Source organism: Pseudochaenichthys georgianus, chromosome 23 (assembly GCF_902827115.2).
Source record: "Pseudochaenichthys georgianus chromosome 23, fPseGeo1.2, whole genome shotgun sequence".
Classification (NCBI taxonomy): Eukaryota; Metazoa; Chordata; class Actinopteri; order Perciformes; family Channichthyidae; genus Pseudochaenichthys; species Pseudochaenichthys georgianus.
This window is the reverse complement of record NC_047525.1, coordinates 16,774,772-16,801,689: the sequence shown is the minus strand read 5'-3', so window position 1 is coordinate 16,801,689 and position 26,918 is coordinate 16,774,772. Positions and strand designations below refer to the sequence as shown.

Here is a 26,918-nt window from a genome sequence, read left to right as displayed (position 1 = left end):
GTTGCCTAATTGCCTCACACTTTCTTGAACGCAGCCCTACCCGATTCTGCCATTGGAAGTGAGGCTTCAGAGACTGTTAGACGATAGAAAAGCACTTTTTCTTAGCAAAGTCAGACCTTAAAGTTAAGAAAGAAGACATACAAGAAGTGTGGAGGCGATAGGACACAAAGTCCTGCGAGTGTGTCCCTGGCAGGTAGGGAAAGGAGGAGAGTGTAAATATTGAGGTAGGCACGTAGACAGGAGGAGGGAAGGAGGCGGTGGTGTGTCAACTCAAAGATTTATATGGGGTGCTGTCCAATAGTGCAGCACAGCCAGAAGGAGTTTGGATCAATCTTAATTAGCAGTTGACTCCAATGCAGCACCTCTGCAACCAATTCCCTTTACTGTCCAGTCTGGCCAAACTGTCCTTCCCCATTATCTTTAAAGCATCACAGTCCAGCAAGACACGTTCAATAAATGTTACTCTCAGGCTTCAGCTTTCTTTATGTTACTTATAGAGACAGTGAGGAGGGGCCGATGCAGTGCCATGATTCAGCCAGCACAGCTCTTATTTTATCTGGTCATTAAATGTATCAGGCTCTTATAGGCCACCATCATGCAAGGGGTTTACTCCAATAAAGTAATGAGGCAAGGAGTTAACATGTAGTAACCACACACTATCCTAAAAAACAGCAATTTAATTACTAGAACTAGAATAAACCTAATGGCCCAGTTGGTCAATTCAGCAGATTTTCACTACTTCCATTATTCACCCCTCAGCTTCTTTCCCTATCTTTTCCTAACAGAAATATTATGTTCATTAATTCCAATCACCTCTACATTTTTGTTTTGTCAGTGTAAGCCACAATCGAGAAAACACAGCACTTCCTGCTAATGTTTTTTCATTTCCCAAATGAAGGATTATGCTGCTGGGAAGCCTTTAAATGTGAAATATCAGTTTAATAAGAGTTTTATTGTTTATTTCTGATAACACTGAACAAAAAAGGCAGAGTAGAACCAATTACAGCTTGATTAAAGTGGTATTTAGCGAGTGTAAAAGTATTTGTGTTTGAAAAGATAAACTCAGGGCAGCTCAGGGTGAGTATGGCATGTTTTACTGACAACAGCAAGACAATAGGTAACATGGAGGAAGTGTTGAGGAACAGAACAGGAGTAGATCAGGAAACAGAGAGGCTTCTTATACTAAAATATGACTGGGCTGCGAGGGAGTGCGGGCATCTTTCAAAAAGTAGGTTGTGGGTTCGAATCCCAGCCCATGCATTCAACATGTCGATGTATCCTTGGGCAAGATACTTAACCTTGAGATGCTCCCGGTGTGAAAGGTTGAATGATGACCTGTAGTATGTAAAGCGCTTTGAGGGGTCGTAAAGACTAGATAAAGTCTTACACAGTCCATTTACCATGACCAAACATACTTTCATCATCTCTTTTTTATTTACGGGCATTTTTCCTGTAGCAGAAGTTTTGTTTAAAAGGGACTGTCCAATATTTAACCCTCTGAAGTTTATCACATAACAAAATTATCAAGACTACCACAAGGATATCTTCTGAGCGCAGAAAGCAAGTTTCACTTTGAACTCCCTGTTATAGCTTAGCTGATAGCACTCCTGACACATGATGCAGCGCGGTCGTAGCATATTCGAGCTATTTGTAATTGATCCTGGACATTTGTTATTGTTTAGAGACTTTATAAGGCTTATGAACAGACAATGGATGATTATTTATCCATGTAGATTTAGATGTTTCTGGATGCAGGAAATTAAATCCAACTAGGTATTTTTGTTGGTGGATTGGAGTTGGACCCCATATTTCTTTACAGCTGTTTTCATTACATATTGGCTAATTACTATCTCTATTCTAAGGATATTTTTCCTTCCTCGCTTGCAGTCCTTTTTATTTCTTTTCTTTCTGTGTTCTCCAAATGATTCAGGTAGCATTCATGGATGTGAAATGTCGATTCTATCAATCAATCAATCAACCAATGTTTATTTATATAGCCCAATATCACAAATGTTACATTTGTCTCAGTGGTCTTCACAGTGTGTACAGAATATCAGTATGACAATACGACACCCTCTGTCCTTAGACCCTCACATCGTACAAGGAAAAACTTCCGAAGAAAACCCAGTTTAAAGGGAAAAATGGGAGAAACCTCAGGGAGAGCAACAGAGGAGGGATCCCTCTCCCAGGACGGACAGACGTGCAATAGATGCCGTGTGTAAATTGAAAAGATAATACATTTGCAACATAGGTAGTCCAAATGTTTGGAAATGCATGTGTGTATAATAGGAAGATGAATCCACGAGGATATCCATCCAGGACCGATGATCCAGGACCACAGCCACAACTCAAGATCCAGCACTCGCGATCCAGGACACAGGACCGCAGGATCATCCATGACTCCGGATCCCGGCGTATATAGACACCAAAAAGAAATAAATGTGGGGAAGCTGGGTTAATCGGAACATGAGAGTACACGGGTATAGACAGAGAGAAGGAAGAAGTAAGATGTCCCCCGACAAACTAAGCCTATATCAGCAAAACTAGGGGCTGAATCTAATCAGCCCTAACTATAAGCTTTATCAAAAAGGAAGGTCTTAAAGAGCCTGTGACACGGTTTTCCCCCATCATCCAAACCCATCAATTTGAGTACATATTGTCCCCTTGAAAACCGTTACTGAACTGATTTTGGATATTTGTACTTTGATAACCATTAATCTGCCTTCAATGTTGACCATTTTCTGGATCTTCTCGCGGATTCTTCAAGTCCCGCCAAATGATGGGTGACGTCATTGCGGGCACAGCGCTCCAGCTGCACCGTCCAGGATCCCAGCATCTGCATGTAAACCTTTATATATATACAGTCAGATGTAAACGCACGACGGCGCACACAGCAGCAAGCTCAGACAGAGATGACAGGTTAATGTTGAACGTGTCTGAGAGCTCATATGAGGCTGAAGGATCGGTTTATGTTGTATCTGTTAGAAGTTTAGGAATGAGGTGCGTCAATATGGGCGATCATATGGTCATGTAGCCAGTGGTGGAATGGGACTAAAAATCATCCCGGGACTCTCGACCGGCCCACTTCGGTACCGCTAGTAAATTGTCAACGGGGGGAGCGGGGGATGTAAAATACAAATATAATGTATAATGTCTGTGTCTTTGACATTAGCGCTGCTCGCCACCTGTGCCCTGTACTACGAAGCCAGTTCAACAGACCCTGGATATGTTTGAGTAACAAACAAACTAACAACAAACTAACAAACGAGATCTCGCTAAGCAGTCCTACGACGCTGGTTATCAACTCGGTAAATCAAGCCAGGGTTTCTCTCTCCAGCTGAGAGCGCGTTCACGTCTAAGACACGAGTGGATCTGACTTTAATTACATTTGTCTCGAGTGTTTCGTCAACATAATGTGTTAAATAATACTTCTGCATCCAGTCTGTGACACTGTGAGTGTTGCACGGCCAGGTGAGGCTGGAGAAGCTGACTCAGATAAGGAAATATATGATATATTATGATATTATATGATCGATGATCTGATTGATGATGTAATATGAATGATAAGTGCGACACGTCGGCGTCTTCTCTGCATACGGCAGTTTAAACTGTATTTTCTTTATCCTGTAATATGACTTGAGAGATTTAAACTCCGCACACTGAGTGATCTCTTTTCTCTAGACGCCGGAGGTGGGCAGCGTCAGGTAAAAGAAGTTATTTAGCCTTCTCAAACCTGAGCCTCACGCGCCGCCTATGGGGGATGTGCTAGTTACTTATCCGACCGGCCCACTTCGGTACCGGCCCATCGGGATTCGTCCCGATGGCCAGTCCGCCACTGCACCCAGCCCACGTAAACTGTCAACGGGGGGAGCCTCGCTGCGGGGAAACGGTGGACCTAGTGTCCCGATCGGAGTGGGAATAATAATAATAATCCGTGCATTTTATCCATTAATTCCCCCAACATTGTGGTAAAAAACCACACGTTTAATCCACGTTGGTGTACTACTACAACTACAAAAAGCATCGGTTTGTTTTCTCATCAGTAAATGCAGACCGGCTCAAACAAACGATTTTTAATCATCATCCTCACTCATCATTTAATGTATCATATGTTCGCCGAATTGACATGAAAGCACTAATAAATGTAGTTTCATCCACTTGAGTTTATAACCACAAAAATAATCGATTTGTTTTTATATCACATCCGACGGGAGGAAATTCAGCAGCTCTCACTCCCGATTTGTAATCCTAATGTAATCATCATCTTCACCACGATCATTTATGTTTATGTCGCCGAATTGACATGAAAGCACTGACAAATATGAATATACTGTAGTCAACTTCATTAAAACGTTATTAACGTGCCTAAACTCAGTAATTCACCATTTCTACGCATGACACAACACACTTTGTCCGTGTTTGGCTCTCGAAGCGTTCCCGCATTGACGTCACTTCCGGCTTCCCCCAAAACTTCAAAATGAGTGAAGGAATTTCCCCGCGATGTTCGAAATTATTGATATTTAACGAAACAGTATCGCTTTTTCTTTTTTAAACTGACGGTTCGAGATTACTAGTAGCCCAATATTTCATTGCACAACAGTTGTTGGGATGGTGTCACAGGCTCTTTAAGCGCACTCTTAAAAACGGATAGGGTGTCTGCCGCCCGAACACAAACTGGAAGCTGATTCCACAAATGTGGAGCTTGATAAGAAAAGGCTCTGGCTCCCATTGTACTTTTAGAGATTCTAGGAACAACCAACAACCCTGCATTCTTGGAACGCAATGCCCTAGTAGGACAATAGGGTATAATGAGTTATTTAAGGTAAGATGGCGCCTGCCCATTAAGGGCTTTGTAGGCGAGAAGAAGAATTTTAAATTCTATCCTGTGTTCTATAGGGAGCCAGTGTAAGGCAGCCAGAACAGGAGTAATGTGGTCCCTTTTCCTAACTCTGGTTAGTACACGAGCCGCAGCATTTTGAATCAGCTGATGCGACTTGACTGACTTCTTGGTACTCCCTGATAATAAAGAGTTACAATAATCCAGCCTAGAAGTAACAAATGCATGGACTAGTTTCACTGCATCGTTTTGAGGCAAGATATGCCTGATTTTTGCAATGTTACATAGGTGGGAGTAGGCGGTCCTTGAAATTGATTTTATGTGGGCGTTAAAGGATAAATCCTGATCAAATATAACACCAAGATTCCTTACAGTCTCACTGGAGGCCAAATTAATGCCATCCATAGTTAGTATATCTTTAGATAATTTGTTTCGTAGATTCTTCGGGCCAAGTACAATAACTTCAGTTTTGGTCGTGTTTAACATCAAAAAGTTTAAGGTCATCCACGTTTTTAAGTCCTTAAGGCAGTCTTGAATTTTATTTAGATGATTAATTTCATCAGGCTTGATTGATAAATATAGTTGAGTATCATCCGCATAACAATGAAAGTTTACAGAATGATTCCTTATAATATTGCCTAATGGAAGCATATATAATGTGAACAAAATAGGTCCGAGCACTGAGCCCTGTGGCACTCCATGGCTAACTTTGGTTTGCGTGGAAGATTCATCATTGACACGTACAAACTGAGAGCGTTCAGATAGATAGGACCTAAACCAGCCTAAAGCAGTTCCCTGTATGCCAACTAAGTGCTCTAGTCTTTGCAATAGGATATCATGGTCGATAGTATCAAATGCAGCACTGAGATCGAGCAAAACAAGAATAGAGACAAGTCCCTTGTCAGAGGCTATTAGAATGTCATTTGTGACTTTAACCAGAGCTGTCTCTGTGCTATGATGTGTTCTAAAGCCAGACTGAAAATCTTCAAATAAATCATTGTTTTTTAAGTAATCACACAACTGTTTTGCGACCGCTTTCTCAAGAATCTTTGAGAGGAACGGAAGATTAGAAATAGGTCTATAGTTGGCTAAAACCTCTGGATCGAGGTTGTGCTTTTTAAGAAGCGGTTTTATCACTGCTACTTTGAATGATTGTGGAACATAGCCTGATAATAAAGATATATTCATAATATTTAATAAAGAAGTGCTAATTAATGGAAAAACTTCCTTCAACAGCTTAGTTGGAATTGGGTCTAACATGCACGTTGATGGTTTAGAAGAGAGAATCATTTAATGTAATTGTTCAAGGTTTATGGCTGAAAAGCATTCTAGTTTACTATCTAGTGTAATATTAGAACTTACGTTTCCGGGAGCTGTTGATAACACTATACTGGTCAAAGGCAAGAGGTCATTAATTTTGTTTCTAAGAGTAACAATTTTATCGTTAAAAAAGCATATAAAATCATTACTACTGAGTGCTATGGGAATAGAAGGCTCAATGGAGCTGTGGCTCTCTGTCAGCCTGGCTGCAGTGCTGAAAAGAAATCTTGCATTATTCTTATTCTCATCTATTAATGAAGAGTAGTAGGCTGCTCTCGCTTTACGCAGTGCTTTCTTATATTCATTGAGAGTAATATGCCAAATTAAACGAGATTCTTCAAGTTTAGTGGAACGCCATATCCTTTCAAGTTGTCTAGACTTTTGCTTTATTTTGCGGGTTTCGGCATTATGCCATGGAGCTAATCTATGTTGTTTTATTTTCTTCTTTTTCAAAGGAGCAACAGAGTCTAATTTTATTCGCAGCGCATCTATAGCACTATCAACAACATGATCAATTTGGGGTGGTGTACATTTTGTATAAGTTTCCTCCCCTACATGCAGACATGCTATCGAGTTAAGTATTGGTGGCTATAGCACTAACAGATAGGTTTCTGCTGCAAGAGCTTTTGACTAATGCTTTGTAGTCTCGTAATAATACTTCAAAAGTTACTAAGAAATGGTCGGATAAAGCAGGATTATGCGGTTCGACTAATAGTTGCTCAATTTCAATACCATAAATCAGAACAAGGTCGAGAGTGTGATTATAGCAGTGGGTTGGTTTATTTACACTCTGACAGAAACCAACAGAATCTAATATAGAGTTAAATGCAACAGTAAGGCTATTTTTATCATCATCAACATGAATATTAAAGTCACCTACGATAATTACTTTGTCTGTTTTAAGAACCAAAGTTGATAAAAACTCAGAGAATTCTGATAAGAATTCTGAATAAGGACCTGGTGCACGATACACTGTAACAAATAAGATTGGCTGCAAAGTTTTCCAGGTCGGATGCGTAAGACTAAAAACGAGGCTTTCAAAGGAGGTATAATTTAATTTTGGTTTAGTATTGATAAGTAAACTTGAGTCAAAGATTGCTGCAACTCCACCTCCTCGGCCCGTGCCTCGAGCAATATGAGTGTTGACATGGCTGGGTGGAGTGGCCTCATTTATGCTGACATATTCTTCATGTCTCAACCAAGTTTCAGTGAGACAGCATATATCAATATTATAATCTGATATTAAATCATTTACCAATATTGCTTTAGATGCTAGAGATCTTATGTTTAAGAGACCACATTTAATCTTCCTGTTTTGTTGCACTGTAGTAGTTGTTACATTTACTTTTATTAGGTTATTATGTATGACACCTCTATTAGGTTTTACCTTAAATTGTCCTTGGGCAGACACACACACCGCTAATATTGGGTATTTTATTGGGTTCGGGATTCCTATGGATAACTGCCTAGGAGAGAGCGCAGAGAAGCGTGTAAGACTGCGACTCTGCCTCCTGGTCTCAACTCCAGTTTGTCATGGATTAAGTCCACAAAGCCCTGAAATGTTTGCCGAAATGAGATCTGCACCTTTCAAAGTAGGATGAATGCCGTCTCTCTTAATCAGATCAGGTTTTCCCCAGAAGGCTGTCCAATTATTTACGAAGCCCACATTGTTTGCTGGGCACCACCAAGACAACCAGCGCTGAAATTATGACATGCGGCTATACATGTCATCATTGATCAGATTGGGGAGGGGACCAGAGAAGATTACGGTGTCCGACATTGTTTTAGCATAACTACACACCGACTCCACATTAAGTTTGGTGCATTCTGATTGGCGTAAACGAACATCATTACCACCGACGTGAATAACAATCCTACCGTATTTATGTTTATTTTTAGCCAGCAGTTTAAGATGCGCCTCAACGTCGCCCGCTCTGGCCCCCGGAATGCATGTGACTGTGGAGGCTTCGGTCTCTAAATTCACGTGTCTCATAATAGAGCTACCAATAACCAGAGTTGGCTTCTCAGCGGGTGTCTCGCTGAGTGGGGAATATCTATTAGATACGTGAACGGGTTGGTGGGGACCTGCGGGTTTCGCGTTATGCCCCTTCTGAACAGTCACCCAGTCTCCCTGCTGCTCGGGAGTTGCCGGGGGACAGCTAAGAGGAGCTACCTTTTGCCGGTCCGCACATGCTAACATGGGCTTTACTTTAGCTGAGTTACTTTCTAAGATGCGGAGCCGGGCTTCTATGGCTATGAATCCCGCCTCCAACCTAACAACTATACTACATTTAACACATGTATCCTTACCAGTAAAGGAGGCCGGGAGGTAACCAAACATGAGACAGGAAGAGCAGGAAATAGCACCAGAGGGTGGGGAAAGAGCCATGGCTAGCTATCAAGCTAAAGTAGCTACCGTTAGCAAACCCGAAAAGAGTGTAGGCAACTGTGGAGTTACAGTCGCTAAGAGAAGGAGAGTTGTGAGTGCTTAAGCTGTAGTAACGTGTGATTACAACGTCAGGCAGTTGCCGTGATCAAGAGTTTTAAAACGATCGATTAAGTTAAGTTAATAAGCTATCAGCAACAGAACAGGCACACGGGATACCCGGAGATGACAACAACAACCGGAAGTTACAACATGCTCACCGCAATAGGTTCGTAGTGGGAGGAGATCTTAGATTCTACGTCTCCTCCCTCATAGCTTATTGTACGTTTTTGCTGATGGGCTGCAGGGCCATTCATAGATGTCGACGTCCACCATTTCCGTCCATTGTCAGAAATCACTGGTGCCTGCCTGGAATTTATTAGGGTTAACTCTCCACTTGTAATCAGAAGATATCCTGAGGTAGCGTGCGCAGCCCCAGGGAAATTAAAGCTCAACTCAAGACCCCATGTTTCATTTTCGCCTCATTCCCATATGCCATGTCCTCCAGGGAGTACAATCCGTGACCTTTCCCACTGGGCCTGCGAGGGTGTGTACCAAGTAGAAAAAGGCAGGCATGTGGAGGTCAGGTGTTTTAATGAGAGGTGGAGAGAATATTTAACAGTGTTGCAATGCATTTAGTATGGTACTCTACTTGGAAAGTTCAGAAACATCAAGCGTCCTATTTAACGGATCTACCTTATAGCACATGATGTAAAGTGCATGGTTCAAGTGCATTTAGAGCGTGCCCTTTACCAAGTTTTCGGCACAAAGTAAGCGGCAAGTGGCAAAGTGGTTTTATTTAGTCTCACAATAAATCATAGGTAGGTTTTGTCAGCCCCCAACTTATTTAAAAAATGAGCCTGCCTCTGATCCATCAAGTACTTTTAGTTTGAAGCATACTGAAGTCCTGAGGGCTTTGCACAAGGGCACCTCAGCTGTGGTTATAGATGAGGGGCAAACTGAGGTAAACTGAGACCACTGACTCTATTAATGACAAACGAGCAAACGTCATCCACTGGTAAAGACTGTTGGTTGGGATTGAAAGTTGCTTGAGAAGGGGAATCACTCTCACAATCAGCTGCATATGACTTGGACCTTTGAAATGAACAAATATTGAAGGGCCCTATTATGCTTTTGCGGTTTTCCCTCTCTTTTAGTGTGTTATATAGGTTTGTGTGCATACAAATGGTCTGCAAAGGCTAAAATCCCAAAGCTTGTATTCACTCTTCTATTGGCCAACACATTGTACGGGGCGGGACATTTCCTACACATCTCAGTTGACCAATCACAACAGAGCTAACCGGTCAGAGCAGACTGGGCTCTGGTTTCAGACAGAGGGTGAAAAGGTGCTGCAGCACAGGCAATATGAGAAAAATAAAGACCTTTTTGAACATTAAAGAGACACAAAATACAAAGATCAACCTGAAAATGAGCATGACCGGTCTTTAAATCAATAAAAACCCTTATACAGTATGAGGGCAGATGCATTTGCTTGCCAATATCTGTTAGGCAAAATGCTAAGATTTCCAAGTAGCCTTTATATCTGGAGAAAGCACATTTTTGACCTAAACAAGACTCATGAATAAGATGTTTTAAACATGCTCAGGCTCTGCATCTCTCTTTGTACTCTAACACATCGTTGCCAACATGCACACGTAAAGGCCCTGACACACCAAACTGACACCAAAGAACACGTCCCGACAGACCCGATTGTTGTGTCGCCTCACGTCTCCTGCGTCTTGGCTAAAAAAATCGCACTGGAACACACCGCAAAGACTTCAGCCAAGTTGCACGTACGCACTGCACATGCGTGAATGGCAATAACTCTCCTTACCAGCAGGCGGCGGTAGTGTGTATTCGTCATTCAAAAAAGGCAACAACCGGAAGACGGACTGCGTGATACACCGAGAGAAGAAGAACAGACTGCGTGATATACACAAACAACAAATAGCGTGCGTTCCATGTTCACTCTCGTCCACCACAGACTGTTTCACATAACGACTTATCGAAAACATGTTTAGTGCGGTACTGGAAAAAAATTAGAAATAATAGCCGTCTGTGTGTGCCTTCTTCACTTCCGTTTCGCTTCTCATCCACTGATTCGCTAAGCTGAACAGCCAATCAGATTGATTTATTTTGCAGACAGCCTTTTGCCGACAGCCTCCCGATTCAAAATGTTGAAAGTCACGACCGAAAAGTCACGGCCGAAAAGACACAACGGTGCAGTACACACCAATCTGAGTAGGGCGACAGGACGCTCACAGACATCTATCGACGGCCGAATTCGGCCCGGTGTGTCCGGGCCTTAAAGTGAGCTCTTACGATGCTTGCATGCACACATGTTAAATGGGGTTCATTTTCTTCCATGGGAACACTGTGTTGATTTACCTCAATAAAGAGGTTGCCAGTGTTCTACACACACCTATACATTAAACACGACTTATTTCCCCTTCCTTTAATCCTCCGCCTTCTGTTCATCAATGTTGTATAACTCATGGCAGCAGTGTTACACCTGCTGTCTTCACTTATTTGCTGAGGGTGACCTATTTTCCGCCTCCACTCAATGCCACAGCATCACCCAGAGCAACATATAAACATGAAGCACTTAACAGATGATGTGCTCAGTGGATTTTTAGGCCAATGGAAGTGGAGCATTAAGGAACATATTATGCTGTGGCCACTCTGTGACAGACTCAGAAAATGCAGCGGTGGGCGATTCTGATAAGGGGACTAGAGAAAGCAGAACAACAGAATATTCAAACGACTCGAAATATGGTCTCATGCTCATAAAATAAGAGAGAAAAAAGTAAACGTTTATGTTCAGTGAGGAAAGAAATAGGACTCCATTAATAGTAGCATACTTTTTTAAGGTAAAAAGGCATAAATGTTTGCCTTCCAGGTACAAAAGTGATGCCCCCATAAGGAATGTGAATGCCTAATTAAGTTCCTTTAAGCTTGCTAAAGTTTTGTCTTGAAGAATTGAGAAGAACATTACCTTTTTTTAAATTTCTTTCATTTCTCTGTACTGAGTAGAAAAGAAAAAAGCACTGTGATTTCTGTTTTCAAGTCATTTAAAATGAATGTAATCACCTGTTTCCTCCCCTGCGTTAGAGGACATTTGCATAAGCCTTTTTAAACTTCCCCAGGTCATCTTGCTGGAAGGTTTTTGAGTCTTGAGTTGCATTTGATATGAGCCAGGATGTTATTTCAAGGACTTAATTACCGTCTCACAACTCCAGTGCTGCTGAGTAGGTGAATTAGGGCTAAATGAAACGGAGCCAGATGAGCCCATGTAAAGCAGAAGGGGCCAAATAGGCCTTCATTCCACCTCTGGTTGCTTTCATATTGCGTCACAGGAAGCTGACGTCCTAGTGCTTCGAGAGATCAGTGACAAACAAATCAAAGTTTAAACGGCTATGTAAAAAGATATACAGGAAAAGGAAAATCATATCTTGACAAGTAGCTGCATCAGCATGTTGTGCTGCTCGCAACCACATGTCTCAGAAATGAAAGCTGTCATCTGTTTCTGTTCCTCAGATCTTCTAATGTGATCAAACTGTATAAATATCACCCTTTTAAAGCACTTTGAAAGAAAGAAACCCATTTAACCCGCTGTCATACTTTGTTTTCTACCATTTACCCCCAATATCTGTGAAGTGAGAGACAACAGTAATGGAGGCCAACAGTGTGGAGTTATAGGCAGGGAAACAGAATCCGAGCAGTGAACATGGACTTGGCTTGATATCATTTTGGATTGACGTGAGCAATAATTGCCCCTCGCCGGGATGATGAAGCCTTTCCAGAAAGCTGGTGAGCTGGAGCGAGAGCCACACTTTGACACTGGGACTGTAGCCCATCTAGAAGTGTGCAGCCTGGGGCCAGACTCTCCTGCAGACAGGGGCTCCATCGCTCATCTCCCCGGGGGCAACACTCATTTGAGAGGGATCCCTTGGTACTGTACTTCAACATCTACTAAATACGCTGTCAGTGCCTCTTTCCAGTATTAACGGACTACACAAAGCATTCTTGTTCCAGGAAGAGTCATATATACTACCCTTGCACATTTATCTAAAAAGTGTTTTCTTCAGAATTCCAGCAACATAGAAACTTGAAACTTGAAATGGAAACCATCCAGTTTTTGGAGATTGTGAAGAGAAAAGCCAATTGATGTGACCAATTCAATGTTGGAATCAACCTTAAAGGTGGGGTAGGTAATTTTGGAGAAACCAGCTCGAGTGCGCTAGAATTTGAAAATACACAACCGGAGAAAATCTGCCACTTCCTTACAGAGCCCCTTCTCCAACACACACGAACGCGCACATGACCAATGAGGGCACGAGATAAGTTTGTGCACAGATGGAAGGCTGACAGGCAGGTAGGCCATCCAGTTACTTTAGCCGTCAAGCACTTAAGATATTCATTGCTATCGGGGTGTTAAGAGCATTCCATGGAATATAAGTGTATCTCGAGCCGGTTTCTCAAACTTACCTACCCCACCTTTTAAGATACATCTTTTTTTTAGCTTTATTTGGGGTTTTTTCCGAAAAAAATATTGCTTCTAATGTAAAATAAAAATAATAAAGTACTGATTTACGCTCTAGAGCTTGTCCAAGAGACAAAATACCTGCCAGTAATGTTGTGAGGGTCCATTGTAACGGAGAGTTGTAAGCACCCTTCAAAGCTGCAAATGGGTTACAATCCCTATTACAATCCCAATGGCTCGCTTTTCTTTAGTCGGACAGACAAGGTACATTAACCATGAAGCAACCACTGTGCAGTTAAGGGGAAATGGTAGTCAGAGCCACTAAAGACTAGCGACATGAGAAAGACTAAGGCACTGTTAAGCAACCGCTGTGAAGATCTGCAGCACTGACATGTCTTAACCTGGCTTTTCCAAAGACCTACCTCAATACAAACAGAAATAACATATTATGTTAACGTATACCCATTTTGGCAGTTACTTGGTGGCCTTTTCTTAGGCTCCTGGTCACTGTGGTGAATGTTGAAAACACATGAGCAGTAAAGATAGGAAAAGGGAACTAAATGAAGATGTGTGTCATGGGGAAGTGTTGAATTATGACAACTGCTTCCCCATGAAACCTTGGATTTATTTTGGATATGAAATGTTAGTCATACAGCCTCTGGTTTAAGTGGATCCCTAAATCATCCAAATCAGTCCAGAGAAGGAATGGCATACTGTTGATGTTTCTGGATGTTCTCATAACATTCAAAAAACATAAACCAATTTAAGCCTATCCTGCAGTTAATATGCAAATTGCCACCCATAGGTGGTCCCCATCACATTGCCCCCCACTACACTCTATCCGGAGCAGGGCAGGTTAACATTACGCCTTGCCTTTATTGCCCCACCTTCTGCAATCAACAGAACTAATGGCAGATGATGCTTTGGCAGTATAACCTACCATCTACCTGACCTTGAATTAGGAGCACTTAAGTGTATTGCCGCTTAAAGTGCACGAGACATAATTTCTCTATTTTTCCGCAGTTCAAGCCTCATGTGACAAGAAAGGCTTTTTAGCTGATGACTTGGCGTTCAAGGACACCGGGACAGAGACTTGTTTCATCATGCAATCGCTCAGTGAGCCGCCTCCTGTTGAGGTTTTCCTGAGCGTTCTTGTTTTGTGTGGTTGCATTGGGATATGTCCCTGTACTGTATGAAAGAGTTAAATTATGGCTGTTTGTCATTTAGAGGCTTCAGTTCATGGGGGATGTTCATGCCGGATCATTGTGACACTGGGAGGGTTTGCTAGGAAAAGGGTTTGCTTTTCCTACGATGACGAGGCCAAATTATTTCTGGGAAAAGGATATAAGGTAAACAAAAATAACATGAGTTGAACTCTGATTCTGCCGAGACTTAGGTTTAGATTTTTCTGTTACATCATAAATATCTGTTTGTTACTGTACTCTGTTTTGATGGATATGTGTACCCTAGAGGGAGACATGTATGTTTGATATGGTTAGGGTTAGGGGTTAGCAACAGTCCTACAGCAACAGGAGGCACACTACCCAGAAAGCCAATTTCTATTTATTTTCTACAAAGCCACAGGTCTGAGTGGTTTGAACAAGCTACCAAATAAACATCCACTGGATAATAGTGCTCTACTAATGTCTGCAGAAAAGTGACTGGGTCATCCGGGTATCATAAGAGTAATGGCGCAGAGCAGCATTCCTGGTTTATCCCATCTTCAACAAAGCACAGATTTCTATCAAACAAATGATCCCCTCCAGATATACTGTTTCTTTCGCTCTCGCTGTTTTTGTTACATCTATGGCCAGTGCACAAGCAATGACTCCCTTATTGCTTATTTTTTGGAATAGTGTTTGTTTTCCATTTTCAGAGCCAGGGCTGTGTAAAAAGCAGATTAATTTTGAGGAGATATGGTCATTTTAACGTTAGTCGTTTCCAAAAGTCTTATCTTTTGTGTCCATATAATATATCACATTGTCTGAAAATAACATAACATAGGCATAATGATGTTTATTGCAATGATATTTCTTTACAATATAGCTCATATTTAAATTACTATGCTCTTAGTTTTTAATTACAGTACTTCTGAAATTATTAATTTGAAAGAAAAAATATATATCTTTACAATTCCATCTATCTCCCGGCCACATTACAGACCATGTCAGTAACCACATGAACTAAATCTAAGAGATCATTTCACTCCATGTGTGGTGCAGTAGGAGAATACAATGAGGAGGAGAGAGTTGGGCCTACGACCATGGCATTGGTCTGAACTGCTGACTCAGCGGGAAGAACTCCCACTGATCTCCTTGTACCTCCCAACGCTCACTGCCTCCTCGCCCACCTGCATGCTGGGAAATAGATTTTGGAAGGCCTGAGGTTTGCTTGTGTGAGGACTTTGCTTGGTGGGACATGCATATACTAGTATGTCGAACTCTGTAATACATTCTGAACAGACTAATAGCAGGTATTGGCCATGTTACAAAATCAATAGCAAATGAACAGTGTAATGTGAATACATCTGTTGTGTTGGTTCTAAATGCTGATGCAGTGTGGATGACAGCTTGGTTTGAATATAGAGAAAGGTGGGAAGAATCTCCTTGTCTTGATGATCAACTTTCTTTTTGTTGAAACAGAGTTGGGCGAGAGAAAAGAAGCTAAATCAATATTGCTCTGTCATGGCTCTCTGACTCAGAAACCGAGAATTAAACTGTTTTGAGAAAAGTGATGGTTGAAGGTTCATGGTCAGTCGCTCCTCAGTTTCTCTCATTGTGGATGTTTGGTCCAAGGAACAAAAGTATGCCTGGAAAGCCTAATGGGTTAACCCTTTTGAGGTCAAAAAGGACATCACAGCATTTCTTACAACTGCATGAACACGTTTCCCTATTAGTTGTTGCCACACTGTAACATAATAAACATAAGAGTGACATTTATAATGAAAGGAAAGGAAAACAATGTAATGGTTACCTCAAGTTTAAAAGGGCCCAATTAGGCTCTTTGGGGTTCCCCCTTTCCTGTAGTGTGTTATAAAGGTTCTTTGTGCAGGTAAATGGTCTGCAAAGGCTAACAGTTTCTTCCCCCCCCCACCCCCCCTCGATTGAACTCCTTTGTTTACTTCCGTAACATAGCGACATCACTATGTACCCACGCTTCTATTGGCTCGTGCTCCAACACATTGTTCGTGATAGGCTAAGGGGCAGGTCAATCACGACCAGCTAACCAATCGGAGCAGACTGTGCTCTGGTTTCAGATTCGACAATTGATTGAATTGTTATTACCTATAATTAATCTAACTTTAACCTTTAAACAAGTATGGAGTAGATTATTAACAGAACAAATGTGCTTTTGAACTTTTCTTCCGACCTCAGCTGAATCAAGCCAACAGACTTTCTCTCATGAACCCAAACCAAAGTAGAATCCCCCGTGAAGTGCGTCCCAGTAAAGGCAGCAGTGTTTTGTCTTTGAGCTCTAATTGTCCCGCTCAGTCATCACCTTGATGGCAGATCGTTGTTTTGCAGCTTATCTAAAGGGACTGCCTGTTCTCTGCTGCCTGCCCCAATATGCTCTCATTAATCTTCCTTACAGCCTTCATTAAAGCCGCCACTGCTACACCCATGCTCGCTCTGCAGGCTTCTATCTCCTGCTTAATGCCTATCTCCTTGACCTTTATCTCTGCCCAGCTTGCCTTCCTTAATCTCTCGCCCTAAAGCCCACGTCTTATCTCTTTCCCTCTTCTCTTTATTTTATTTTGCCTCCCTTTCTTGTCCTCTTTATACACTTTGTCTAGCAGCTCCAAAACTGTACATGTGTTGTACTTATTGCAAAAACTCCTTGCAGCAGTCTGCCATTTCTCAAGTGGCAGTGCGTTCTTGGTTTGTAGTCGACTCAGACTAAAACACTTTTTTTAGAGGATTATGTGTTTTTTCGCTGGCTCTGTGTTGATGTTGAAGTTTCTGCCACTGATCCTCTCAACCTCTATTTCTGTCTGCACACACTCCAAACTTTAGAGAGGCTAAACTCAGCTGGTTAGCTGGAGATCATGACTCAATTGTCCCTTTATCTCAGGATAGAATCAATGGCAACAAGAACGGTTTTTTTCGTGAGCTTGTTATTCTTAAATATATTCTTTTACTTTCTGCAACTGGCTTTTTTAGACTTATTATGGCCTAAGTTGCATTTATGTTCTCTTCTATTTTCCCTCTAAGGCATTGCAAAAAGAAACTCTGAATAGCAATAGACTATGAAGTTGGTCACATTTAGTTTTAAGCCAAAAGTGGAGGAAAACAAATGGTATGCTAGGGCTGCTCAATTAATCGTATTTTAATCGCAATTACGATTTTAGCTTGCAACGATTATGAAAAAAACATAATCGAAATAAAACGATTATTTTATTTTGTATTGGTTTTTCAGTTGAATTATACTTAGAGTTCAGGGTAATCAACTGTTTTTTTTCAATAAATGGATGTTTTCAAAGTAAATGAATAATCGTTTTTAATAATCGTGATATCAATTATTGACCCAAATAATCGAGATTATGATTTTTGCCATAATCGAGCAGCCCTAATATATGCTGTGTTCGAAAGGATGTAAACTTTTTAAGAAAAAGTTAATTCAAATCCCCAAAGCAGACCGGCCAAGATGACAATAATGTGTTTGCCAAAAGAAGTAAATAAAAATGTTTTCTAATAAAAATGACTCCAGGTATGTTTGCCACATATTAAAGATATGCAAAATTGAACTCAACTCAAATCAGACAAACCCCCCCAGGACACGATGCATAACTTCCAATCATAAACACAAGAGAGTAGATAATGAAAAAACTCTCTATTAAATGTAAGTTACTTAAATAAAAGAGGTACTAAAGTTTATGTAGAGAATGTGAAAAATAAGTCAAGTTGTGTCTGCTGTTTTCAGGTCAGCAGGTTCTGGGTCTGGTGGAGAACCAGAGTGACTGGTACCTGGGGAACCTCTGGAAGAACCACCGGCCGTGGCCAGCTCTGGGCCGGGGCTTCAACACTGGTGAGTCCAGAGGACGTTGTGTTCTCATGGTAGCATGGTCGGGCTGTATGAAACGGTTTCCCTGTCCTTACTTATAAGCGCAATTAATGCTAAGCTCTTGATTTTTGAGTATGCTTGAAGTATGAAAAAATATCCAGAAAATTAAGTATTGCCAGGAAGATCTCAAACCATTGGCAATCACTTTTCTAAAGACATTATTTTTGCACACATTTTGATGCTAAGCTTTGTGTCTTCCTGACTTCCTATTGGCAGTGTGGATCAACCATTATCAACTAAAAGTGTTTACTTTTCAATGTTCCAAACAAACCTTTCATACAACATGTTTTTATAGAGTGGACCTTCTACAACCTACAGCTTTTGTGGCAGGATATTACAAACGTTTTAAATGGTAGTGTACATCAATGGACATTGTATGTACATTTCCTGCTCCTATTGTGACAGTATATTTAGTAAATGTATTGCATTTAAACACATTAACATTTACTGTAAGGATTTCATTCCTCTTTATGTATCCAATATATCCATCTGTAATAATCAGAAAACTTTATGTTGGGTTTTGTTGTTCAATTTTAAAATGAAATCAAATCAAAGATACATTTAAATTAAGAATGTACTATTGAAAGATTAAATGAAATACACATATTTAAAGAATATGAGTTGGATACACATTTCCAATAAAACATCAAACAAATAAATAAAAAATATTTATACAAACATAAAAGGTTAGGGTAAAAATGTGCATTTAAAATGTTTTTTTTGTTTTTGTTTCTGTGTTCCTTTTTTTCCATTCATTTCAGAGCCTCACAGTAAAGTAGAGCAGCAGTGAGCAGTTTTGTTTCTTCAAAAGTTGTGTGGAAAAACATTTTCTAAAAAGCCGACAGTAGAATTGATTGAATTCCTTTACACCATGTTATTATTTTCACCCTGCTTATATATATTTCCCCCCTCAAACCCAGCAGGAATTCTCTTTCAGAAGACTTATAACTCTCTGTTGTTTGGAGCTGGAGGATTATAGTTCTATTGGCCACAACAAACCGCACGACCTGCTGCAGACACTCTGTAGATTTCCTCCTGAACACCTTCATTTTGTTCACTGCTATGCCCTTACTGTTAAATTCCTGTTATTGTGACTTAACAGCAGTTCTCAGAAAAAGAAAGACATTTTTTACATCAACACAGAAGAGCAATTTGACCAAAAAAAACTCCAATTCAGCTGTGGTCAGGCAACAGATGGAGCTCAGCGAGGTGCGAAAGATTTTCTGCTCCACAAAAAACCTCCACCACATTTCCTCCGTCTAAAATTGGCTGCTTGATTTTATTTGTACCAGCCCAGAAGATTTATTGTATCAGCCAGGGAACTGAGAAGAAGATGCTTTTGATTTTTAGTCAAGAAAAAGTTAGAATTCTTTGTGTGTGTCCAGGAGGATATGAACCTGTTTTCCCATTCCATGACGGTCAGTCTTTAAGTTTTAAATCTGCGGCTTTATCTCAGAAAACACAGGGATGAGATTTAGAGCCTTGTGATTGGACGTCATCACCTTTAGCAGGCTGCTAGATACGGATCTCTCTGTTCTTTAAGATATTGCTTTCTGCATGCTTTTTAGGGGTGATTTTGCTTCTGCTGGATCGTCTGAGGAAGCTGAGATGGGAGCAGATGTGGAGGCTGACTGCAGAGAGGGAACTAATGAGCATGCTGTCCACCTCCCTGGCAGACCAGGTAACACACACAGACACATACCTTAGACATAACTCAAAATGAACCGTTTCACATGGACAAATCACAAAAACATCTGTACTGGTTGTGGGAGTTTGACCAAACATTCAAAGGGGATATATATTATATAGTTATATATATATATACAACATTGGGATTTTAGCCTTTGCACACCATTTACATGCACTAAAACCTTTTATAATACACTTCAGGAAAGGATAAACTCCATAAAGCATTATACAGCCTCTTTAAGACCGTGCCCCTGCTACCTGAACATGAAGTTAAACTGAGCTGCAGTAAAGTGCTCAAATGCTTCAAATGAAGTACTTCTTACAGCTTGTTATCCAGCTGCGTCTAAAGGTCAAACCACTTCTGCCTGTTGTGTATGCCAGCACTGGAAAACATGGTGTAAAACTTGCTTTCAGCCTCCTCCGGGCTGCACCACACATCAAACAGAAGGGGATAAAAGGGTACACCTTTAAACACACTCTTATATTTCCAGCATGTTACACTCACTTGTCCACTAGAAAACTGACGAAGGGAATTAGTTTAAAGAATGAACATTTTTTTAAAGTCAAAGCCCTTAATACTTTCCAACCTCCCCACACTTGACTAATCTTTCTTGTAAAAGTGGGAGTGATAGTTTGGTCACAAGAACGGTCAAAATGCAGCCCCCAATTTCCTTTCTGGCTCAAAGGTGGGCGGGGCATGAGGTTTCAGAAGATATCCAATGATCTGACAAGCATTTCGAAGCAGACTGACTCCTTATAGAGGCCCTGTTATGCTTTTAGGGGTTTTACATTTCCTGTAGTGTGTTGATATATTTTTGTGTGCATGTAAATGTTCTGCAAAGGCTAAAATCCCAAAGTTCCCCCTGTCTCATTTGAGACAGAGGGTGAAAAGAGGTGCTTTAGCATGGGCGGTATGAGAAAAATAAAGGACCTTTTTGAACATTAAAGGATGGAAACATGTCACAGGAGAGACACTAAATACAGATATAAACTGAACATGAGCGTAATGGCCCCTTTAAAGTACACTTTATCCATCCCAGTTCAGAGTACCTGAAGGTCATAAATATATTTATCTTAAACTATGCAGAATTCTATGTGTAACAAGTATTAAGGCAAGACACTGAGACCTTGGCGAAGGGTCTCTTCATTATCTGGGAGCTATTCAGAGCTCATCTAGATGAGAGGTGCGTTTAAGAGATTTTAATTAAAACTTCATTAGTATATGGTATGCAGTTTGGAAAATGAACAGGGTTTTTGCAATAGCTTGAGCATTCCATCTGCATTTTGCTGTATGAGCTCCTCCAATTGGCAGCCATCTTTATCACAGCATTCAGAGAGTTTTATGTCTGTAATTACCAAGCTGGAATCTGTCACTCAGACTTTAGTCTTGTCAATCTGAATGTCCCGAAGTCAAAAAAGTCTTAACTAAATGTAACAAAGGACTAAAGGTAAGCACAAAGTAATTTGAAGCATTCAGCTTTACGATGACACAGGCTTTAAGGAATTAAAGCCTGAACATCTGGAACATCTGGGGACGTACAAAACCCTTACTAAAGAGAAGAGTCAGGAAGAAACCGTCTCTATCCATAACTAAATAATGATTGATGATCTGTTATCTTTGGAAACTGTGTGCGCATATATTTGAATGTTCATAAATAGGTGGAAAAAATCAAGAGCATAATAAAATATTAGTAAATAAATGCGCCAAAATAAAGTATGAAAGACATGTTCAGATATTTTCTTTATGTATGCATACATATATATATATATATCAGTGGCGAACCGTCAGGGCCTTCAAGGTATTCAGAGAATACCCTGGAACACTCAGATAAAACAAACAAAAAATCGATTTAATTATATAAATAAAATGTATATAAAATGAATAAATGATAATCGTATCTGTGTTGTTGATCTGTAATATTACAGTGTTACGTTGATTTGTTTGTCCTTCTCGGACCATGCACTACGCATTTCAGTGGTTTTGTGTTAGAAAAGAAAGCAACCAATCAGATCTTGTTCTGGGTCTCTGGGTAGAATATCCTTCAACCAAGGTATTCTACATCCTTGATAGAATGCCCTGGCCGTTGCACTGAATGAGAGCGTGCGTTTGGACTGACAGTTTGATCAACCAAACATATATTGATTTGTAGCCAATGGGCGTATTCTTTCAGAGTTTCCCTCAGTTCCAGGGTATTCTAGAACAGTGGTTCTCAACTGGTCAGGCCTCGGGACCCACTTTTTACTTGGTCAATACATCGCGACCCAACATTTTGAAGCACTCAAATCTATTCAACAAAATATCGTGCTGTAATATATACACTTTTCAGCATACAATATTAATAAAAGTGAAGTACAGTGCATATATCCCTTATATCCCTTCACAGAACTAAAGTATGCTTTTTAAATAAGATGATGGAATCAAAGATGAACTATATAAAAAGGCACGCATGCTGAAAACCCCCAGGAGATTTTTAGAAATACTAACATAAACTATGCATTCTGGTACACTGAGAAGAAAATAAATAATTCTATTACTACCCGACATATTAATAATATTTTATGCCATTGTTTGTTTTTTACTTTGTTCTGACATCTTGCTGCGAGAAGAGTAAAGAGGAGATAGTCTGTGTGACTTACTTTAATTTGTGGGTAAGGGTAGATAGCTCCCATTGTTCTGTGACCTGTCAGTCATCAGACCGGGGGTCATATTTCATTATGTGTTCATTTCTATCTGAAGTTGTAACCATGGATGTATAAAAAAGAGTTCTACCGCAAAGTTATTCTCCGTGGGGACTTCCGGCAACAATCTTGATTCTGATTGGCCAGAAGACTCGAACAAACATCAGCAAAGATATTTTATTGAGAAGATGATCACTATGTGACAGAAGTTTTCAAAACCGTTTATGGTCTCCGGTACTTCCAGTCCAACGCCGACTGCATGCACAGCGTTAGAAAATCGGGCCTTCAAAATAAAAGTTTGACTTTTCCCCCAAAAAAAAATTCAAATTTTTTTTTTCTTTTTTTTTTTCTCTTCACTCCATCCGCGACCCACTCGAAACGGGTCCGCGACCCACTTTTGGGTCGCGACCCAGCAGTTGAGAACCACTGCTCTAGAAGGCCCGCTAGTTAACTGGCTCGAGACAGAGGATCATGAATGCGACAAAGCAATTCATGCCATTTTATTGTTTTTAACGTTGAAATGACAAGTGCAACAACAGGTGAAGATGAAGTTGTTGCGCAATTGTTGTGAGTACCCTTTTCAAGACGACAATTCAGTTAAAAGACGGACATTATAATGTCGCGGAGGGGAGGGGGGCGGCAGCGGCGGGGGGTGGGTGTGTCTACAGAAGGTCCAGTTGTGAAAGACACGGTTCGCCACTGATATATATACCAGAATACTTAATGATAATTTGTCATGGAGGAAATTGGGTTTTGTGACATTAGCTCCATTTTAATAATAATTTAATAAAAGATAAATAAATAAAAAAATATTTATGTTTATATTCGTGCAAATAATAAAATGTGTACATAAACAAAGGAAGTAAAAGTGTGTGTGTGTGTGTGTGTGTGTGTGTGTGTGTGTGTGTGTGTGTGTGTGTGTGTGTGTGTGTGTGTGTGTGTGTGTGTGTGTGTGTGTGTGTGTGTGTGTGTGTGTGTGTGTGTGTGTGTGTGTGTGTGTGTGTGTGTGTGTGTGTGTGTGTGTGTGTGTGTGTGTGTGTGTGTGTGTGTGTGTGTGTGTGTGTGTGTGTGTGTGTGTGTGTGTGTGTGTGTGTGTGTGTGTGTGTGTGTGTGTGTGTGTGTGTGTGTAGGACATCTTCAACGCTGTGATCAAACAGAACCCGTTCCTGGTGCACCAGCTGCCCTGCTTCTGGAACGTCCAGCTGTCCGACCACACCCGCTCCGAGAAGTGCTACAAAGACGTGTCAGACCTCAAGGTGAGCCCCTGCTGTCCCCAATATGCTCACACTCTGTCACACACACACACACACACACACACAATACCTGACCTACATTATTCAGGAGTCCCAGCCAGCCACACACTGCGGACCGCACACTGAGAGGCAGAGTAAAAGCATTATGGATTATGTTAACCTTGTAAAACGTCATGTCTTTTCACGTTCTAGGAGATGGGTAAAAAGCCTGTTATTCCCTGTTGATGCAGCATGTTTGATGCATGTGTGACAGACTGTTTCAAAGATATATTTGATTATGCTTAATGGCTCAATCTCAGCAGTTTTCCCCAAAAGAAATGCCCAAGTGGAAGCAGGGATTAGTCTCCCTGACATCTGCCCACATTTTGATTGGCCTCCATTACACAGCAAAGATACAACAGCAAAGATGTGGGTCACAATGCCTGCCGATGTTTTACTGGCTTTGTCTGTGTCACAGCTCGTTTAATATCAAGCATAAATTAGACTTCATTCAAATGAGTCGATAGCCAAATATTAACAGTATGGATTAATGAGTCTTGATGTTGTCAAATTCACCGAGCAGAATTGACACACAGTTGGAGCGAGGGAACAGCCAAATTAACAAATGACAATGTTATGTTACGTCAAATACCGATAACAAAAACTATAAAGGAATACATACTCTTACTTCACTCTGTGGAAACTGATAGAAAAGCAGGTATGCGGTTCTTTTTGTTAAATGTTCTGCTTTTTCCCGGCTGAACCTATTAACTAATGCCTTGGAGCGCCCACATGTCATCAATCAATCAAAGTTTATTTATACAGCCCAATATCACACATTTTACATTTGTCTCAGGGGACTTTAGAGTTTGTACAGGACTCTTTTATCTTTTAATATTCTTTGGCATGCTTCTTGAGTGATATTAAGCTGTCTTCTTTAACTCTTTACCTGCTGCAAATTGCCCCTCTGTAAGATGAATAAAGGTATTCTGAATATGTATGCGACCCCCTCTGTCATTAGATAGATGTGATGCTATGCTCTCATATTTATTGTATTAATATGTTATTGTTACTTTGTATGAAAACAGTTAGGATCAGACCCATGGTTTTGCTGTTGTAGAAATCAAAACATCTAAATATCTGCGGTTTAAGGTGCTCTTTGGATTCAGGATTTCGTGTAACAACGAACAGCAACCTCATCACTTCCATGTTCTTTTTCGATGGTTGTATTTGGAGACAATCTTTAAAGTGTCATAAGTCAAAGAAAAAGTGAGAAGTTTGATGCCAGACTCGAGCAAGTTAGTCTATCCAATGTTTGAATGGTTAACATTTTTCCTTTCCAAATGTTCCCTTGACAGTTCCCTAAATCCTTGAACCAGGATGTTTATGATTTGATGGGATGCAACTGGTTTACTGGTTGGTGCTTTACAAAGAAAAAAGGAGCCAGAAAACCTTTTTCACTGCTTTTCTGTCTGTGTTTCTTCTGCCCAGGTGATCCATTGGAATTCCCCCAAAAAGCTGCGAGTAAAGAACAAGCACGTGGAGTTTTTCCGGAATCTCTACCTCACCTTTCTGGAGTACGATGGCAACCTGCTGCGGCGGGAGCTGTTTGGCTGTCCCAGTGAAACAGACCACAACAGCGAGAACGTAGGTGCAACTGCTTCTGTGTTTCAGGGTAAAGCCTGATATAAAGGTATGAAGTCGGGGGGGGGGAAACTAGCCGACAGTGATGTAAGGGTTAGTGTCACACTTGAGTAGAAGAAGAACTATAATGGACCTTTCATTATGGAGAACTTTCTAACTTGGTAATGTTTGGGTTGTTAAATGTCAGATCTTCTTCTTCCTGACTTGATTTCATACTTTCTAATTAGATATTTCTTTGATAATGTAAGAATCTCCTTTAGTCTCTTTTTTAATACGGATTTCAAAGACCTGATGAGATGTATACATCTTACTGAGTTAGATGAGGGTCCTGCTCACTTAAGAGACACACCCGGGATCTTGCTCTCTCCTCTGGTGGCTACACTTGAAAGTCTTAATCTCTCTGAAGCTAGCTTCTGTCTTTCTGTCTACAAAGCTTATATTTCCAAGGCCCTCCTTCTCTCAGAGTGTATGATTCTTGAGTATCAAGTGATTGGTCTACCTGCCGATTGATCTACCAAACGGTCCATTGAATTACCTGTCCTCTTGGTGAAATCAGTTTGTCTGGCTGTTGTTCTTTCGGCTCCTCAGTGGTGGTGCTGTAAGAACAGCTGGCTCTGTGGAGTGCTATAGTGTCAGTCAGAGCGGGTGTGGACCGAACAGATGGTGCTACTGTAACACATGCACAACACCGACATATTCCATCTGGTGTTGGGCTACTTTAAACATATCTACATGAGGGATGATGTTGACATACAATCCTTTATATAACGGCTCCTCTGGTCCCTTCACTAACAACCAGGCTGCCCAAATCTGCCTTCACACACTGGTGTTTGCCTACCGATCTTCTTACAGTCAAGACAAACCATACACTCAAGCATTTGGGATTCGCTCTGCATCGGCCAATCAGCTCGTACTTCCTCACTGTGAGTGGGACTCAGGTTCCCCTCAACAAGAACACAGCTGTTTTCTACGGAACGGTGGAACGAGCTTAAATCTGCTATAAGTCTACACGTGTTCCCCTCACTTAGACCTAACACAAAAAACATTCAACTCATAACATTTGAAAAGCTCATTTGAAACAAAAGCAGCAGCCCTTACAAAGGTGTTGGCCTTTTTGAAGCAGATGTATTAGAGTGTGTATCTTCACAGTTTATGGATAATATATATGGAGTCCGTTAAATGAAATGTAGTGTAATACCTGATAGTAACAAAATGGATATCTTTAAATAGAGAATTAAGAAAAGTGTCTTAATTTATAAACCAAATTTAGTCAAATCAGATCCGAATCAGATGAGATTATATGACCTTTATTCGCCCCACATAGGGGAAATGTACATTGTTACAAGATGGAGACAAACAAATAAAACAGTATTAGAAAGGGCAAGCACATCATATTTACACAGACACGTTGTCCAGCAGGGAGGACAGCTTGGTTCCAAGTCAAGAATACAATGATACACAAAAACATGGAACAGAACCATTCAGAACAGGTTCCAACACTTAGACTGTAGACTTGATTGGACCACATGTTGTAAACCTGGTTCCTGT

The 26,918-nt window shown here is 40.8% G+C and overlaps 1 protein-coding gene across 2 annotated transcripts in view; it reads left to right on the top strand.

Moving 5' to 3' along the window:
• Window positions 1-26,918, top strand: part of large1 (LARGE xylosyl- and glucuronyltransferase 1) — an 82,946-nt gene that overhangs the window by 45,719 nt on the left and 10,309 nt on the right. For both annotated transcript variants that reach the window (XM_034075307.2, XM_034075306.2), the window contains exons 7-10: window positions 17,986-18,090; window positions 19,695-19,807; window positions 23,625-23,750; window positions 25,218-25,373. In XM_034075307.2, coding sequence (XP_033931198.1) covers window positions 17,986-18,090; window positions 19,695-19,807; window positions 23,625-23,750; window positions 25,218-25,373 — 500 coding nt within the window. The remainder of the gene's footprint in view (window positions 1-17,985; window positions 18,091-19,694; window positions 19,808-23,624; window positions 23,751-25,217; window positions 25,374-26,918) is intronic.